The 15,616-nt window shown below is 52.8% G+C and overlaps 8 protein-coding genes across 8 annotated transcripts; 3 read left to right on the top strand and 5 right to left on the bottom strand.

Annotated features, from left to right (window-relative positions):
• Nucleotides 1-64: 64 nt before the first annotated feature.
• NCS57_01168500 (uncharacterized protein) lies at nucleotides 65-673 on the bottom strand (the record flags this gene model as incomplete). The annotated part of the gene is made up of 1 exon (XM_053061390.1): nucleotides 65-673. One exon carries the CDS (start codon nucleotides 671-673, stop codon nucleotides 65-67), a length of 609 nt encoding a protein of 202 aa, XP_052909776.1.
• A 1,003-nt stretch (nucleotides 674-1,676) lies between these two features.
• NCS57_01168600 (uncharacterized protein) lies at nucleotides 1,677-4,419 on the top strand (the record flags this gene model as incomplete). Its single annotated transcript, XM_053061391.1, has 6 exons — nucleotides 1,677-2,102; nucleotides 2,152-2,427; nucleotides 2,474-2,694; nucleotides 2,741-2,882; nucleotides 2,931-4,106; nucleotides 4,159-4,419. 6 exons carry the CDS (start codon nucleotides 1,677-1,679, stop codon nucleotides 4,417-4,419), a joined length of 2,502 nt encoding a protein of 833 aa, XP_052909777.1.
• A 605-nt stretch (nucleotides 4,420-5,024) lies between these two features.
• On the bottom strand, nucleotides 5,025-6,508 carry NCS57_01168700 (uncharacterized protein; the record flags this gene model as incomplete). The annotated part of the gene is made up of 2 exons (XM_053061392.1): nucleotides 5,025-6,367; nucleotides 6,415-6,508. 2 exons carry the CDS (start codon nucleotides 6,506-6,508, stop codon nucleotides 5,025-5,027), a joined length of 1,437 nt encoding a protein of 478 aa, XP_052909778.1.
• Nucleotides 6,509-7,088: 580 nt separating this feature from the next.
• On the bottom strand, nucleotides 7,089-7,724 carry NCS57_01168800 (N-acetyltransferase domain-containing protein; the record flags this gene model as incomplete). The annotated part of the gene is made up of 2 exons (XM_053061393.1): nucleotides 7,089-7,666; nucleotides 7,709-7,724. 2 exons carry the CDS (start codon nucleotides 7,722-7,724, stop codon nucleotides 7,089-7,091), a joined length of 594 nt encoding a protein of 197 aa, XP_052909779.1.
• Nucleotides 7,725-8,062: 338 nt separating this feature from the next.
• On the bottom strand, nucleotides 8,063-10,142 carry NCS57_01168900 (Methionine--tRNA ligase; the record flags this gene model as incomplete). Its single annotated transcript, XM_053061394.1, has 3 exons — nucleotides 9,917-10,142; nucleotides 8,573-9,867; nucleotides 8,063-8,524 (listed from the first exon to the last, which is right to left on the bottom strand). Exons 1-3 carry the CDS (start codon nucleotides 10,107-10,109, stop codon nucleotides 8,063-8,065), a joined length of 1,950 nt encoding a protein of 649 aa, XP_052909780.1. The 5' UTR covers nucleotides 10,110-10,142.
• Nucleotides 10,143-10,396: 254 nt separating this feature from the next.
• Nucleotides 10,397-11,153, top strand: NCS57_01169000 (NTF2 domain-containing protein; the record flags this gene model as incomplete). Its single annotated transcript, XM_053061395.1, has 3 exons — nucleotides 10,397-10,442; nucleotides 10,489-10,907; nucleotides 10,953-11,153. The coding sequence occupies 3 exons, from the start codon at nucleotides 10,397-10,399 to the stop codon at nucleotides 11,151-11,153; spliced, it is 666 nt and encodes a 221-aa protein (XP_052909781.1).
• A 395-nt stretch (nucleotides 11,154-11,548) lies between these two features.
• On the top strand, nucleotides 11,549-13,185 carry NCS57_01169100 (uncharacterized protein; the record flags this gene model as incomplete). The annotated part of the gene is made up of 3 exons (XM_053061396.1): nucleotides 11,549-11,591; nucleotides 11,641-12,234; nucleotides 12,293-13,185. 3 exons carry the CDS (start codon nucleotides 11,549-11,551, stop codon nucleotides 13,183-13,185), a joined length of 1,530 nt encoding a protein of 509 aa, XP_052909782.1.
• Nucleotides 13,186-13,538: 353 nt separating this feature from the next.
• NCS57_01169200 (Mevalonate kinase) lies at nucleotides 13,539-15,099 on the bottom strand (the record flags this gene model as incomplete). The annotated part of the gene is made up of 2 exons (XM_053061397.1): nucleotides 13,539-14,822; nucleotides 14,881-15,099. 2 exons carry the CDS (start codon nucleotides 15,097-15,099, stop codon nucleotides 13,539-13,541), a joined length of 1,503 nt encoding a protein of 500 aa, XP_052909783.1.
• Between the last annotated feature and the right edge of the window lie 517 nt (nucleotides 15,100-15,616).

The following is a 15,616-nucleotide window of genomic DNA, read 5'->3' on the forward strand; positions in this document are numbered from 1 at the left end:
ACTTGATCTTTTTATCATAATGAATCCCTTTCTCGAATACCCTCTTTCTAAGATCATTACTTCGTCACTGTGTATATCCCAGGTCTTTGAACGCCCGCTGCAAAATCTCACGAATCACATCCTCCTTACGTTTGTTGTACTGCATAACATCCTCACCCTTCTCAGCACTCACAGCAGCAGCCTCCCTCTTTGTCCTCTCATACAACTCCCGGTCCGTCTCATTGCGTCTCAACCAGTCGGTAAAGATCTTGTGTCTTACCACCTCGGGCGAATCAGGTCCCCAGACGTGCAGGTTTGTAGATATGGGCTCGTATCCGCAGAAAAAGCGGTGCTCGTGCCAATGAGGCTCCCGTACAAGAAACTGGAAGCCTGCTTCTTCGAGAGCGGGCGCGTAGGATGCTTCGTCTGTCACGTCTTTGACCACCAAGTCGATGTCGATGACGGCTTTGGCTGGAAGACCTGGGATGCTCGTTGAACCAACATGATTGATAGAGACAGCTGTGCTGCCGAGAGCAGACTCGATGCGGGCCTTGAGCAGGTCAAAAGTTGCCGGCCACGAAGGGTCAGGCTCGACGATGGCCAGCGGAGGCTTTGATCTGCGGAACGCCACCCGCTGAAGCAGCGAAGGGTCAAAGTCGTAATCCTTAAGCAGTTGCTCGACAGAGGGCGCCATGGTGTGATTGGTCGCTCAGAGGTGAGTAGCCGCCCGGTGTTGGTTGTTGGTTGAGATATACCTTGGCTCAAGACAAGGGAGAGAGACCAAAACAGCGGCCCAGTTTGAGGTACGTTGTCTTATCTCTGGCATCAGCACCGTTTGTGTCAAGCGCTTAAGAGGATTATATGCTGCGTTGTGCTGATGTTGATCTCTAGATATCTTCCTATTGTGTTCGGCAATGACTCACTTGCCGGCTCAATGAACTGCAGACATCTCTCACGAGTACAACGTCAGATCGGCACAACTTTGACCCACCACTACAAGAGAATACGATGTCAAGGGCAGAGAGTTTTCTCAGCTTCCGTTTTCGTTTGCATCAATTGTCTGATCGACAACAACCCCTGCAGACCTGAAGAACTGCGAGCGCAACCAACACCCTTTCTTCAGCTCCCAATGGGCTTTGCTCTCCTGAGTTTCAATTAATGCTGGTCTCTCTGATGCGACCCAAACTTTGACTTGGCTGAGTCTATTTTTGTTTCAACACTTGCTTCGCCTTGCTGGTCGAGTTTTGGGCTGCGTCTCAGCTACATCTGCTACCAACACAGAGTTGCAGTGCCTTTGCGAGCAAGACTTTCATTGTGTCAATTACTCTAGACGGCTCGACCCGACCCTTGAACTTGTCAAGTGGGAACACCATCATCGTTTCAACTTCAGTTGGTTCCGCGATTCCGTCTTCTATAGAACCAAGAACGGGCGCCTAGTTGCAGGATAAGCTGATGGCAACATGCATCGGGGGAATAGCCCGCTCCTGGCAGCATCTAGCCCAAGTCTTGACTTGGATGTTGTACTGGTGAGATAACCACCATGGCGGAGAGACATAAAACGTAGAGCAAATCCAACTTTTGATCAGTCCAAAACTGCACATTTCAATCTCTTTTGTTACTCATTTTTCTCTTATCTCCTTGTCTTTTGTGTTTTTCCCTTTTCTCTTTCCCACTGCTACTTCCTTTCATCTATCATCATGGCTGGTCCGGTTGATATCACCTCTCAAGTCCCCCAAACTCCGCCTCAAACGGCAGCCAAATCTCCCAACAACCTCGATCCCAAAGACAATGAACACCTTCTGGGCAAGTCACCCGCCGACTCTGGCGTGTGGGACATGTCTGGGAACTCTGTGAGATCTTCGAGTCCGTCTCCCAGTGGAAGGGTTGACGTCGAAGTTGACTCGGACGAAGAGGGTAGCTTCTGGCAAAGCGCCCAGACTCTTGCGTCCCAGAAGACTTTCCCCAAGAAGACTGTGGCTGAGGAAACTCCGGTCAAGGCCGGGAAGGCTGTTGCTGCTGAGATCATGCCCAAGGACCCGTTCGACAATCCGTACAACAGGACTCTGTTTGACGCCATTGACAAGCTTCAGTCTTTTGGCTCGAGGGGCCTTAGAACCCCCCAGGTATGTCCGAGTCTTTTCATTTGATGAGACCTCTACTAACAGAATACAGCTAGTCATTGTCGGCGGTCAATCGTCAGGCAAATCGTCACTCTTGCAAAGCTTGACCGGCATCCCCTTCCCAGTTAACAGTGGCTGCTGCACCCGCTGGCCGACTCGCATCGTTTCTAGACGTACAGGGCCGGGCAGCAAAGACTCGTTCCGTATTAGCATTGAACCACCTGATGTGGACGTTCCAGGCATGGAACCGGCCTCCGAAGATATCAGCAGCTACTCACACCAAGGCAATACCTTGACCAAGGACGAGTTTGTCAAGACTATCGATGAAGTACGTCGATATCCCAAACTTGACGAAAGTTATCTAACAGCAGCAGGTCTCTGATCGCATGGGAATCTCTCCCGGAACGGGTCGAGGTGCCAAGAACTTTGCTTCTGAAGTTTTCAAGATTGAACTGTCTGGGCCAAACCGCTCCTATTTCAGCATTCTCGACCTTCCTGGAACCTTCAAGAACTCTGTCAAGGTCAACAAACAGGATCCATTCCAGGTGGAAGCCATGATTGTTGAGTACATGAAGAATCCTGACAACATTGTCATGTAGGTTGACTCACCCCTTGAACTTTGACAAGACTGACAAAGATAGTTGTGTTTTGGATGCCCCAACAGACTTTTACCGTCAGGATGCATTTACTCTGGCTTCTAAATACGTCTCTGACCAAGAGCGTCTTGTGGGAGTTTTTACCAAGTGTGACATGATTCAGAATGAACCTGACGCGGCGGAAGACGTATGTTTCTCTGAGGAGGTTGCATGACTTTTCTAACATGGCACTTAGATCGTTAATATTGCCAACAATGACTCTCTGAGTGACTCTGGTCACCTCCGCAAGGGCTGGTTTCTTGTTCGAAACCGTGCTGGCAAGGACGGAGATTCTTTTGATCTGAAGGCAGCTGAGGAGAGTCTCTTCAGTACAGCTCCTTGGAGTAGGGTCCCTCAGAAACGCCTGGGATCTACCGCCTTGAAGACGTATCTTGGACGCGTTCTCAGCTCCAAGATACGCAACTGCTTCCCGGAGTTGTGTGCCGAAATCGAGTCGACGCTGAATCAGAAGGTTGCAGAAAAGCAGAGCTTGGGCGAGCCTCGGGACACTCACGCCGCCAAGCAACAGTACGCCATGAACACTGTCAGCAAGTTCAAGGAGATGGCCGATTTGGCACTGGGTCGCCCTGAAGAGCTGCCCGAAGATGTCACACCACTGCTCTGGGAAGTTAGAGAGCTTGACCAAAACTTTGACGACTTTATGAGAGCTAAGGGAGGCAAGTGGGACTTTGCAGATGCTGACGTTGATCCTTATTCCAAGATAGCTGAGGCTCTAGGCCAAGAGCCGAAGCTATCGTCGGCCCCGCAGGTGGTTCCCAAGGTGCCTGCTAGCCTGGACAAGAAGTTCCCCAACTGCTCTGTGGTCCAGGGCCCGGGAGAGCTCATGAAAACCATTGAGGCGCAGCTCACCCAATACCAGGCTGCCCAACTGCCGGGAATCATCAACCCGGTCGTGTATCCCAAGATGTATCAGATGCAGGTGGAGAAGTGGGAGAGGATCACGCACCGGTACCTGTTTCTCGTGCGCGAGGCAATTCAACGCTGCTACATGTCCATCCTAGACTTTATCTGTCCTTCTCATGGCGAGACAAACACGCTTCGGAAGGAACTGGAGAATGTCCTGGAGAGGATTCTAACTGAGTCCTACGAGGCGGCCGAGGCCCATCGCGAGGAGGTGTGCGGAAACGAGACTAAGTGCAACCAACTCCAAACGACGGCGCCCCGATTCGGCGAGCAGATCCTTGGGTGGCGGCAGTTGAGGTTCTTTCAGGGGATGCGGGCTGCCCAGGCAACCGATCTAGACGAGGCTGAGAGGCTTGTAGCGTTTGTCAACTACTTTCAACTTGCGCACCCGAGCCTCCAGAAGAACATGGTCAACGATGTCCACGACGTCTTGAAGGTGTACTACGAGGTATGATTATTGCGCCGTTGACCAGGCATTTTTCTAACCTTATTCTTTTCAGATCGCCTTGGATGCGTTTATTCGAAACAGGACTCAGTCAGTCTTCAATGGTTTTGTTAACAATAAGAATGGTCCGATCAAGGCACTCAACACCGAATGGGTCCTAAGATTGGGCCAGGAGGAGCTGGATGCTCTGTGCAGGGAGGACGAGAGGATTATCGAGAGGCGGAGTGTGCTTGGGAGTGAGATTGAAAGGCTGCGGGGGGCTTTGGCTATTGTTGACAAGGCGAGGCAGCAGACGGCTGGTCTGGAGAAGTATTAAGGAGTTTTGGGGGACTGGGTTATATGAGGACTTGTTATGTATGTATGATTGTGTATTTTGGATGTGTTGGCGTTGTCTGAATCTGTTGGCGGTCTTAAGGTACTCCAGACAGTCTCTACCGAACCATTCTCACTGCACTCTCTACAATTGTTAAGCGACGTGCCTTTTCCCCATGATCTTTTTATTTCTTTACGTACTATTCAATCTCTCGAATGTGGCTGTAACTGCTCATGGATGCTCAGCCTCAATATTGGTAGGGGTGCTGGTGTACCTAGTAACACAACGAGATGAGATGAATCCAACCACAGACGACACTCACAGACAGAAGCACTTTGATGAACCCTTAAACCATGTTTTTCTTGCTTAGGCAATCATTTGTGTGCCTATTGAAGAGGCTTTGTTAAATAGATGAGTTGTACCTCTTTATACTTGGGCAATTGAGATCTTATACCGGTCCTGCAAAAAGAGGAGACATTGGCCATTTTCGGTTGAAGATTTACTCAGGAATAGTTATTCAATTACAGATGATATAGATAAAACGACGCTTGTTCCTTCTTATACAATCTTGCCATTCCTCATGATTCATTACACACAATTTACATAGCTTAAACCTTGGCGGCATTCTCATCAGTGCTTCCGCTCCTGACACTGCTCTTCTCGTGAGAAGCGGTACCCTTCTTTCGCCTCATGAGCATGAAAGCGATAGCTCCAACAATAGCAACAACACCGAGGGTAACCATGGCACCGATGACACCAGCAACGGCGTTGGACATGCCGCCCTTGCTTCCGGTCTTTTCGTCCTCGGTCTCGGCGGATTCATCGTCGTCTGTCTCGTAGGCTGCGCAGAAATCTTCCTTGGCTCCGCACTTGGTGCACCAATCTCCAACGTCGGTGATGGCGCGCTCTTCCATCTCGCTGACAAACTTTGGCCAGGGGAGGGAGTCGTCGTTTGTGCCGAAGAGGGGGAAGGTCTCGAGCTCGCCAAAGGTGCTGTTGCGGAAGAGCCAGCGCACACGGAGGTCCTTCTCAGGGTCAGACGGGAAAGAGGATGCGTCGGATTCGGTAAAGAGCTCAAAGGCCATGGTGGAGGCGTAGTCAGGAAGACCGTGGAATGCAGGGTCTTCGTCAAGGAGGCCTGCGAGACCGAAGAAGGCGAGGAAGGTGTCGTAGCTGCCGGCAAAGAGGGAGAACTTGAGCTTTCCTTCAGAAGTGACGGTCTCGTTGAGCTGAGCGAGGACGGCGCCGGAGAGGGTCTCGGCGCCGATGGCTCGGGCCTTGTCGGAGGCGTTCCAGTTCTGGCCGAGCTCTGCAGAGTCGGCGAGAGTTCGGAGCTGGAAGAGGTCCTCGTCGGAGACGTTGCGAGCAGGAGAAGTAGCGTTATGAATGCGTGCAACGTTGACGAGATCAAAGATGTTGTAGGCGTTCTTGTAAGTCATGTTCTCAGGCTTGAGGTTGTATACTCCATCCGAGAGAACGTCGTAAAAGCCTTCGTAAAACTCCTTGGTGTCCTCTGTACGCTGGGCAAACACCTCGCTGTCCATAAAAGCCTTGGAGGCCTTCACATACTTGGGGCATGCGTCATCACCCTTGATCCAGATGGTATCTGGCGAATTGTCGCTGATGGAGTGCAGCCGAACATACTGATACCCATCAAGAGGCGCCTGGCTCTGAGAACCATTGTTGAGCGTCTGCGAGGCGATCTCGGGATCAAGATCAGCCAGAGGAGGGTAGAGGCCTTGCAAAAAGGCAGTGGCCGTGTTCATGAGGATGCCCTGATCGGGAGCACTGGCAAAGACCTGCGCGGGCTTGTATTCATCCTCTGAGATGCCGAGGATCTGGTAAGTCGACTCTGATGAGAGGTAGCGGCTTCGATAGTCGCTGCCTACTTGGAAGTTTTGCTCGGCGCCGAGGGGGGTGAGGGCTTGAGCGCCATACCACTTGGTGGTACCTATGTGTGTTAGTGTTGTGTGTAAGAGAGGTGGAGGGGAAACATACGATCTCCATGACGGCTAAAGACGACGACGCCGTGGATAGTCTCGGCAGCAGCAGTGCCAAAGAGCAATCCGAGAGGAAGGGCCTTGGAATACATGGTGAGAGTAAAGACGAGTATTACAGGCTTTGGAGCATGGGTCACACACAGAAACACCAACCGATGGCCCGATGGATGGGAAGACGAGCTACATATTTATGCTTGGACACAACCTTATACCCTAGCTCCAACCCAAAAGCACTGACTAATGATTATCTCTTGTAAATCGCTCGCATCGATCAGCAGCGGCCAATGCCCAAAGGGCGTGCGTGCGGAGAGGTCTGACCGGTTGGTGTGATATCCATCGCATCGCATGGTTTGGGAAGCTCCATACAAAAGATCCTGGCGCAAAAGCTTCCCAACCCCGCCTTCAAAAACGCCGTGTTACGTCCGCATGGACGAATGATATGAGAATGCCAAGGGCCGGGTTCTGCGGAGATGGTGCCGGTCTCGAAAAAGCTTCCAGATTGAGAATCTTTCTCGCCCATGATGGATGGGGTCGAGGTCTTGCAAGAGTGGGGGGGTTTTGGTGATGGAGCCGAGGATGGTTGAGATAAGGATGGAGTTGATGATAACAAGAGACTCACCTCGGAGATGCCCATCTCCGGTAAAGATCTGTATCTAAAGACATGAACCCAGTCTATTCCACGATGCCCTCATACCCCAGCTCCTCATACGCCTTCTCCTCTTCAACTCCATCATCCCACCCCTTCACCATGACCACCTCGCCAAAGTAATTAACCCCGCCCCTCTGCTCAAACCCCATCTTGTCAAACAGCGCCCTGCTCCCCGCGTTGCTCTCCTTGATCTTGACCATCAGACCCTTGAGCTCGCCTCCTCCGTACTCGGCCAGCATTTCTCCCATGTGTCTGCGGAGGTACGTGAGGAGAGCCTGTACAGCGGCCCGGCCCATGCCCCGCCCGCGGTGTGACGGGGAGGCTATCATCACGTCTACTTCGCCCGTGAGCCAGTTTTGCTCTTGGGCGAGGGCTTCTTCTTCTTCCGAGGCTTCGTAGTTGTGGAGGAAAAAGTTGATGTCGCCTCGCATGAGTTCATCTGCATCCGCCGTGCCAGCTTTAACCACAGACGTAGACTCCTCAAGCGGTGCACACACGATAAAGGTGAGCTTGTCTGAAGAAGTGCGCCACGACTGCTGGTTCTCGTACTCTTCGTCCAGCGTCATGGGCTCCGAAGCCGTAGCCTCTTGAATGTCCTTGCCTGTGTCAGCCCTGTAAAGTCTTTTGAGTCCAGGAAACTCACAGGGTCTTGCATCCATGCGTGGTATTGCCTCACGTGGCGTGACTCGTACGGGACCAGCAGGACCCCTGGAGTCGAGATGGCTGCGAGAAATTAGTCAAGACTCAAATAATAGAGGGAATTGACTTTCCTGTGTTTTGGTTTATTCTCATTTTGACGATTGATGTGTGTCGTGAGTTGTAGGTTCACCGTGAGCTGTTTAAACTCGATTGGAGAAAAATTCATGGATGGGGCAACACCACACAGCGAGAACCACCGAGTGAGGAATTGGGTATGTTATTTTACAGTATCGTAGACTACATGTTTTACACATCTATCTTCTCATACACATCTGCGCTACATCATTTTCATAACTCGTCAGTTGCCTGGAGTCTGTCGAGCTTCTTCAGCCAGAGACGCAGCCACCCGGCTCAGGCGGTTCTTGGTCTTGCCCGCCTTTGCCGGCGCAGCCTGTCCCGTCACAGCCTCATAGTCTGGCAGCTCGATACCCGATACTGGAGGGAACAGAGACGCCCACGCATTAGGCTTGGGGTCAATCTTCTTGCCGCTGTCGCCAAGCTTTTGGGGCTGAAGGGGTGCAACGCCATACTCGAGATCAGCACCCTTTGCCGCGAACTCGACGGTGCGTCTCTCTAGCTTGACACCGAGGCCATCCAGTAGCTCGCCCGCCTTGGTCGGCATGACGGGCTGGAGCATGATACCTGCGATGCGTAGGGCCTCGGCAGACCGGTAGATGACCCAGTTGAGACGAACTCGAGCATCCGGGCTTGTATCCTTGACCATGTGCCAAGGGGCGGTATCAGAGATGAAGCGGTTGGTCTGTCAGACGTTAGCAGATGGCATTGTCAATATTTCAGGAACACTCACCTCTCGAAGAAGCTCAAAAACCTCCCTGAGAGCACCACTCAGGTTAATATCATCCATCTCGTTGCGAATCTTTTCAGGCGCAGTCTCCAAAGTCGACTCGAGACTCAACAAATCAGGACCCTCCGCAGCCAACCCAGCTATGTCATTAAACTTGCCCTCTCGAGCAAATTCTGTAGCTTCAAGGGTCGACCATCTACCAGTCTTGTTCCGAGAAATACGGTTAAACAGGTTGCCAATGTTGGCCTGGAGCTCCTTCTCGTAAGCGACAATGATGAAATCGTTTGCGTAGCTCATGTCGCCCTTGAAGCTACCGTTGCGCATGAGAAAGTACCGCAGGGGATCCAAGTTCCATCGCTGAACTGCGAAAAAGGGGTTGACGACGTTGCCGAGCGACTTGGACATTTTACGGTTCGACATGGTCCAGTGGTTATGGCAGACAATCTTCTTCGGCAGAGGGAGGCCCACGGCCATGAGCAGCGCGGGCCAGTAGATGGCGTGGAAGCGGATGATGTCCTTGCCCACGACTTGGACGTCTGCTGGCCAGATACCCTTGTCGGCGCTGTCGACATGCCACTTGGAGCCGAAGCCGGCTTTGGTGATGTAGTTGATGAGGGCGTCGACCCAGACGTAGATGGTGTTGGAGGGGTCTTCAGGGTCCTTGATTCCCCAGCTCAGCCTCGACGCTGGGCGGGTGATGGAGAGATCCTCGAGGTGGTGCTCGACCCAGTTCCTCACTTCGTTCATCCGATGGGCTGGCTGGATCCAGTCGGGGTTCTCGTCATAGAACTTGAGCAGCTTCTCCTTGTACTTGGATAGAGGGAAGAACCAGGTATCTTCTGTGACCCATTCGACCTCGTTGCCCGTTTCGATACTGGCCATGATCTTGCGTCCCGTCTGTGGCACAACACTTGGCTGGACCAGATCTTCGGGATAAAAGCACTCATCACTGACACAGTACCAACCCTCATGCTGTCCCTTGTACAAACCCAGGCCTTCAGGAGCACGAGTCTTGAGAAGCAGCCAGAACTGCTCCACCACACTCTTATGGTCCTCATCGGTGGTCCGGATAAAGAAGTCGTGAGAGATGTTGGCGACTTCTGCGAGGTCCTTGAACTTGCTGGCATTGTTGTCGCAGAACTCCTTTGGCGGCATCCCCTCTTTTGCGGCTGCTTGTTGAATCTTCATGCCGTGCTCGTCAGTGCCAGTACAGAGGAGGGCTTCTTTGCCATTGATCTGCTGCCATCGCTTGAGGACGTCGGCCAGGACCATGGTATAGAGGTGGCCGATGTGGGGTGCTGAATACACCATGAGCAAGTCTCTTAATCACTGTCGGCCCTAACATACCAGCATTGACGTAAAAGATGGGCGTTGTGATATAATACGGCTTCTCTTTCGACTTGTCCGACGAGCTATCCGAGCTCCATCGATGCTGAGACTGATACACCCGACATCCTGAACACACCCAGCTGGACTGACGAGGAAACCTTGATTGGACCTGGCGCAGGCCGCGCAAAGATTGAAGTCGAAACGCCCTCATGACTCCTCTTAAGCCGTCAATTGAAACGCTCCCTCTGACAAAGTGGGATGAATGGCTGCATCGCGTCACCTGGAGCTCCAAAAATTGGCCGATAAGCGGCGTGGGTGTACAGTGTGAATTGAGCTAACCGATAACTGTGTCTCTCCTTCCATCGCAGGCAGAAGAGCTTCTCAACCTTCCGTTTTGTGTTTTGCGCCAAACTCTCAAACTCGAACAACAACAGCAATAATCTCGTCTCGTCGGTCAAAGGGCCTTTTAATATTGTCGCTTTACACACAGACTTCATCATGACTCTCCCAGACGAGGATACTCAGGTGCGAGTCGCCAGCGAAGGTAGGCATCAACTCTCTTCTGCACCAACCAAAGCTAACACCTCCAGCCGCCGAGATCTTCGTCACCCACTACTACCAGGCCGTCAACAAACAGAGCGCGCTTCTCCCCTTCTACATCAACTCTTCCTCGCGGTACCCCATCCCCGCCGATATTTCCATCAACGGCGCCGTCCTCTCCGCACCCACCGACTACTCTAAACTCCTCGAGGCCCAAGGCCAAGGCGCAGTCTACGAGCTAGAGTCCTTCGATGCGCACGTCGTCAACCCATCCTTCGGTATGGGCGCCCCCGAGAATGTCTACGAAGGCGCCAAGGTGGAGAAGAACGGAGGTCGCATGAGCATCCTGGTCAACGTCATGGGCAAGGTGCAGTACGGCAAGGGCAGGGAGGCGCCCCAAAAGATGTTTCACGAAACGTTTGTCCTGGTGCCCAACTGGGAGGCCATGGTCAAGAACCCGCCCAAGGGCGTCAAGAGGTGGTTGATCATGTCGCAGAACTTTCGCGCCTTGTAGGGATGGCCGCGGGACGTGGGACAGACATCGACGACAGAGACGGCGCTTGCCGCTGCTGCTAGGATCTTTTCGACTACTGGTGCTGCGGGTGTCACGAAGACACAGGCTGTGAGCCGACAGGCTATCAAGACGAAGGGCGTTTTGAACGAGGATTCGACCAAGGCCAACGTGTCGAGGAAGCCCAGAGTCAAGGGGGCTTAAGCTGGAGAAGAAGCCGGAACAGCAATGCCATTATAAGATACCCGAGTCGAAATGGAGGAGGCAGCTTCATTGAGGTTATGAATTTGGAGAAGCGCCCAGTTTACGACATGATGAGAGGCATCATATGCTTCAGCTAGATAGACAGCCACCAACACAACTTTGACTACCCCTTGCTTCTCGTGTATACCTACATATGAACCGTGCCTCCTAACCCAGATACTCTCTTGATATTGTTCTCCAAACATGGTGTTGTAGAACAATAGCTTCACCTTTTGGCGGGGTAACAAACATCCTGGGCCTATCCATCTCCAGCCCAAAAAAATAGCCTGGGCATGTGCCAACCCCACCATCAAACCATCCCCGAACCCGACTCTCCAACTCGTCCAACCTGAACCATGCCACCCAAGACAAAAGGCAGCTCCAAGCCCGAGCCCAAAGGTTTGCTTTCCCTACATGTTGGCAAATATCCAACGCTGACTTATAGTAGCCACCCCAGAACCTCCTCCAGACACCGTCTCTCAACGCTCCGAGCAACGCTTCTTCCAGACAAACCCCATCGAGAAGCGCCGTCAGCAAGTCGGCCTCGCCTCTCTCTCTCCCGCAGAGAAAAAGACCTTTACTCACACCAACCTCATCCTCCCCGTCGCGAACCGCCGCGTGCCCCTGTCGAACCGCTCCGAGCGCGAGTTCTGGAAGTTTGTCACGAAAGAGGGTCTGCCCATCCGCCGCCTTCCGCGCGACTACGCCTGGGGAAAGGACCGCTCCGGGAGAGATATCGGGACTTATTCTCCTGACGAGCTTGAGCAAAGGGGGCTTAAGCACGCAAAGCTTACGAGCTTGCAGATTCAGCATCGGCAGTTTCTGAAGAAGAGGGAGATTGCTGGTGGAGAGGCTTCTGAGGAAGAGGTTGCTAAGGAAAAGACAAGGAGAAAGGCGATGGCTGCTCTCAAGAGGGACCTCTACGGGGAGATTACTGGTGCTCTGGCCCAGGATCCAGAGTGGGACGACGTTATTCCCATTCCCCAGAGCGAGCCTGAGGATGCCCTCGCTCAGATCGCCTACCCGGACGACTACGCTGAGGGTACGTCTCAAGAGCACAGCTAGACGTAACTACAAAAAGCTGACTGAAAGCTTCTTAGCCGTCTCGTACCTCCGTGCCGTCATGGCCGCTGACGAGTGTTCGCCTCGCACCCTCCGTCTCACTGAGCACGTCATCTCGATGAACCCAGCGCACTACACCGTCTGGCTCTTCCGCTTCAAGATCATTTCAGTCCTCAAGCTCAGCATCCCCGATGAGATCAAGTGGCTTAACGAGGTGGCTCTCTCAAACCTCAAGAACTACCAGATCTGGAACCATCGCCAGTTGCTCATGGACTACTACTACCCCCTCATCGAAGAGGACGACGCGACTGTTCGCAAGCTGGCTCGCTCCGAAACGCAATTCATCACTACTATGCTAGCTGAGGACGCCAAGAACTATCACGTTTGGTCGTATAGACAGTATCTCGTGGGTAAGCTGTCAATGTGGACCATGAGCGAGCTCCTCTCGACGCAGAACCACATCGAAGAGGACGTGCGCAACAACTCTGCCTGGTCGCACCGCTTCTACATCGTCTTTTCAGACCCTACAGCTTCAACGACCGGCTCTGGGCCTACTGAAGCAGACCCGCGTGTTCCAGCAGAGACCATCGATAGAGAGATCAAATACGCCAAGGAAAAGATTAGTCTCGCGCCGCAGAACCAATCGCCCTGGAACTATCTCTTTGGCGTTCTTTCCAAGGGTGCTCGACCTTTGACGTCTGTCAAGGAGTTTGCAGAGGGATTTGTTAGTGCATTGGGTGAAGATGCTGAAGAGGTGCGCAGCTCTCATGCGTTGGATTTCCTAGCCAAGCTGTACGATGAGGAGGGCGACAAGGACAAGGCGGAACTGTGCTTGCGACGGTTGGGTGAGAAGTGGGATCCCGTGCGGGAGGGATACTGGAAGTACCGAGTGACGCTGCTAAAGAGCGGAGGCGAGAAGGCTCAGGATTAGTTTAGTCGTGTTTTGTATAGTTATGATGTTATGAGGTGTCGATGAAGCATGGAAGAGCAGCTTGGTCTCACAAAGACGTCTAGTAAAGAGGTCCAGCAGTATGCAGCAGGCATGAAGTAGAAGAGCATTTCGCATTACTGAATTATAACGTATATATGAACTCCGCAGTGGCAACCTATAACTCCCAAGCCAAGCGCGTCCCTACCCTTCCCTACCAACTCGCTTTCTTCTAGATTTTTCCCAATTCATGACGGACGTCACCTGGCTCGTAGCCATATAGTACATAGAGCGACAAACTCTTTGAGGTAAGGTGAGATATAAGACGCCCTGTCTCATGGTATCAAGGGAGTGTTTCACCGGCTCTCGACCCGCCAGAACTTCCATCCCTCCCGTTCTCCAGTATCGCCGTGGACACCCACCAGCTTTTCAACCCCTTCGGTACCCTCAGCATTGAGGAATTTCTCCAGGTCAATCTCCATGCCACCCTCATCATCCTCCACGGTGCCATTCTTGAGAACGGCAGGCCACAGCACACCAACACCATCACCGCCCAGCGTGGTCTCGAACTTGGCGTAATTCTCATCCTCAAGCTGCTCTTCCAGCTTATGCAACTTCTCTGCAGGCGCGTCGGGTCGGAGAAGTGTAATAGAGCAACCACCACCACCGGCACCAGTAAGCTTGGTCCAGCCGATACCCTCGTGATCCACAAGTTCTCGCACTCGCTCCAGACGAGGGTGAGAGACACCTAGCGACACAAGCAGACCATGGTTGATGGTCATCAGCTCACCAACCTTGGTAAGGCACTCCTCTGACTCATTATCGAAGTGAATGTCCTCGATCAGGTCGGCAGCGGTATTCGTGACTCTGTCCATAGCATCCAGGATGGTTCCAACAAGCTTAGGGTGTGCTTGCTTAAGCTTTGCTACCTTGCCCACCTCATGCGCAGTCGATTTGGCTTGTCTGGTGTCTACCAGTAAAAGAGGCAGCTCAGGAAAGTCCCAGAGTGGTCTAACTGACGGCGGCTTGGAGTAGTCGGTACGCTGGAAGACCACAGCCTTGCCCTGCGTGGCTACAGTGTTGTCCACACCCGAGGGGTTACCGTGGATACACATTTCCGACACAAAGGCCCACCTGTTGATTCTCTCCACCTGAAGTCGAGCCTCATCTGGGGGCTGATCTGGGTGAGGGCCGGACAAGGTGCGTAGTTGTAGAAGAAGCGCAGCCGAGAGGCAGACTGAGATGGATGCGCTGCTACCCAAACCAGCACCAATTGGTATTGTCGATCGCAGAGTATAAAGACAACCAGGGAAAGAAGGCCATCCTAGTGAGAGGAAGAGGTAGAGGAACGCGGATGCTGAATTGCGGTGTACTCGGCGGGTTTCTTCTGGGCGATCGGGGGAGACGACGTTGATGTGTGGCTGAAGAGCGGCGACGAGGTCGGGGTCGAGTTCGGTGACGAGAGAGTAGTATGACTTCTTCTTGGACGGTTGCTGGAACGTCTGCCATGGCAGCTCGTCAATGTTCCAGGTGTGAACCAGATCGATATCTGGGAATCGTAGAGAAACGGTGCGCTTCGACTTGGACAGGGTGGTGACGTGAAGGTATGATCGCAGCGAGATGGCTGCAGCGATAGCGGCCTATGCACCAATGGCAACGTGAGCATGCAATTGACGTTGTAGGGGGCGAGTATCATACCTTGCCATGGACGACAGAGTGCTCGCCAAAGACAATCACCTTTCCTGGGGCCGAAACCATGAAAGGAGGCGCCATGGGGCTCGACATCTTGCGGGCCAACCTACGTCGGACGGCGCCTGCAGAGCCATTGCTGGAATCACCTGAGAATTCGGAACCCGAATCGGAGACATTGGCAGCGGAATGGCTCCCGTTGTGTCCGTTGATCATGACCGAGGGCATCTCAACGTCAATTGAGAGAGTCGCGCGTCTCGTATCTTGGCGTCGAATCGCAAACGCCAACAAGGTCAGCGTCGTGGGTGTACCTTGTCAGTGTGGGCAGTCTGTGCGAGGGAGCTCTATGTTGCGACGCCCAGAATACGGTTGTAGATGGATAGGTAGGCGAAGAGGTGGCGTCAATATCGAAAGATGAGGAGCGACAAGAGTAAGGATCAGAGTTGAAAATGGTCAGGTAATTAGAGGTTGTCGCGTTGTTGTTTGATTGTTTAGGTGTTGTTCGCTTCAGGGGTGGTAGAAAAGAGTCTAGAGCGGGGGTGTAGTAATATTAGAGAAGAAGCTCAAGCTAGAGTCTTGGAGTAAAAGACGGGAGTCTCGAATTCGGATACGGTACGGGCAGTAACGGACTCGCACCCCAACAAATGCAAGCCAAAGACGCAAATGAACGGGTAACTTGGATCCAATCGTAGGTAGCGTCACGGAAGGAGCGTTAGTTGCAGTCCCAGATAATGCCCATGGGTGC

This window comes from Fusarium keratoplasticum, chromosome 9 (assembly GCF_025433545.1).
Source record: "Fusarium keratoplasticum isolate Fu6.1 chromosome 9, whole genome shotgun sequence".
Classification (NCBI taxonomy): domain Eukaryota; kingdom Fungi; phylum Ascomycota; class Sordariomycetes; order Hypocreales; family Nectriaceae; genus Fusarium; species Fusarium keratoplasticum.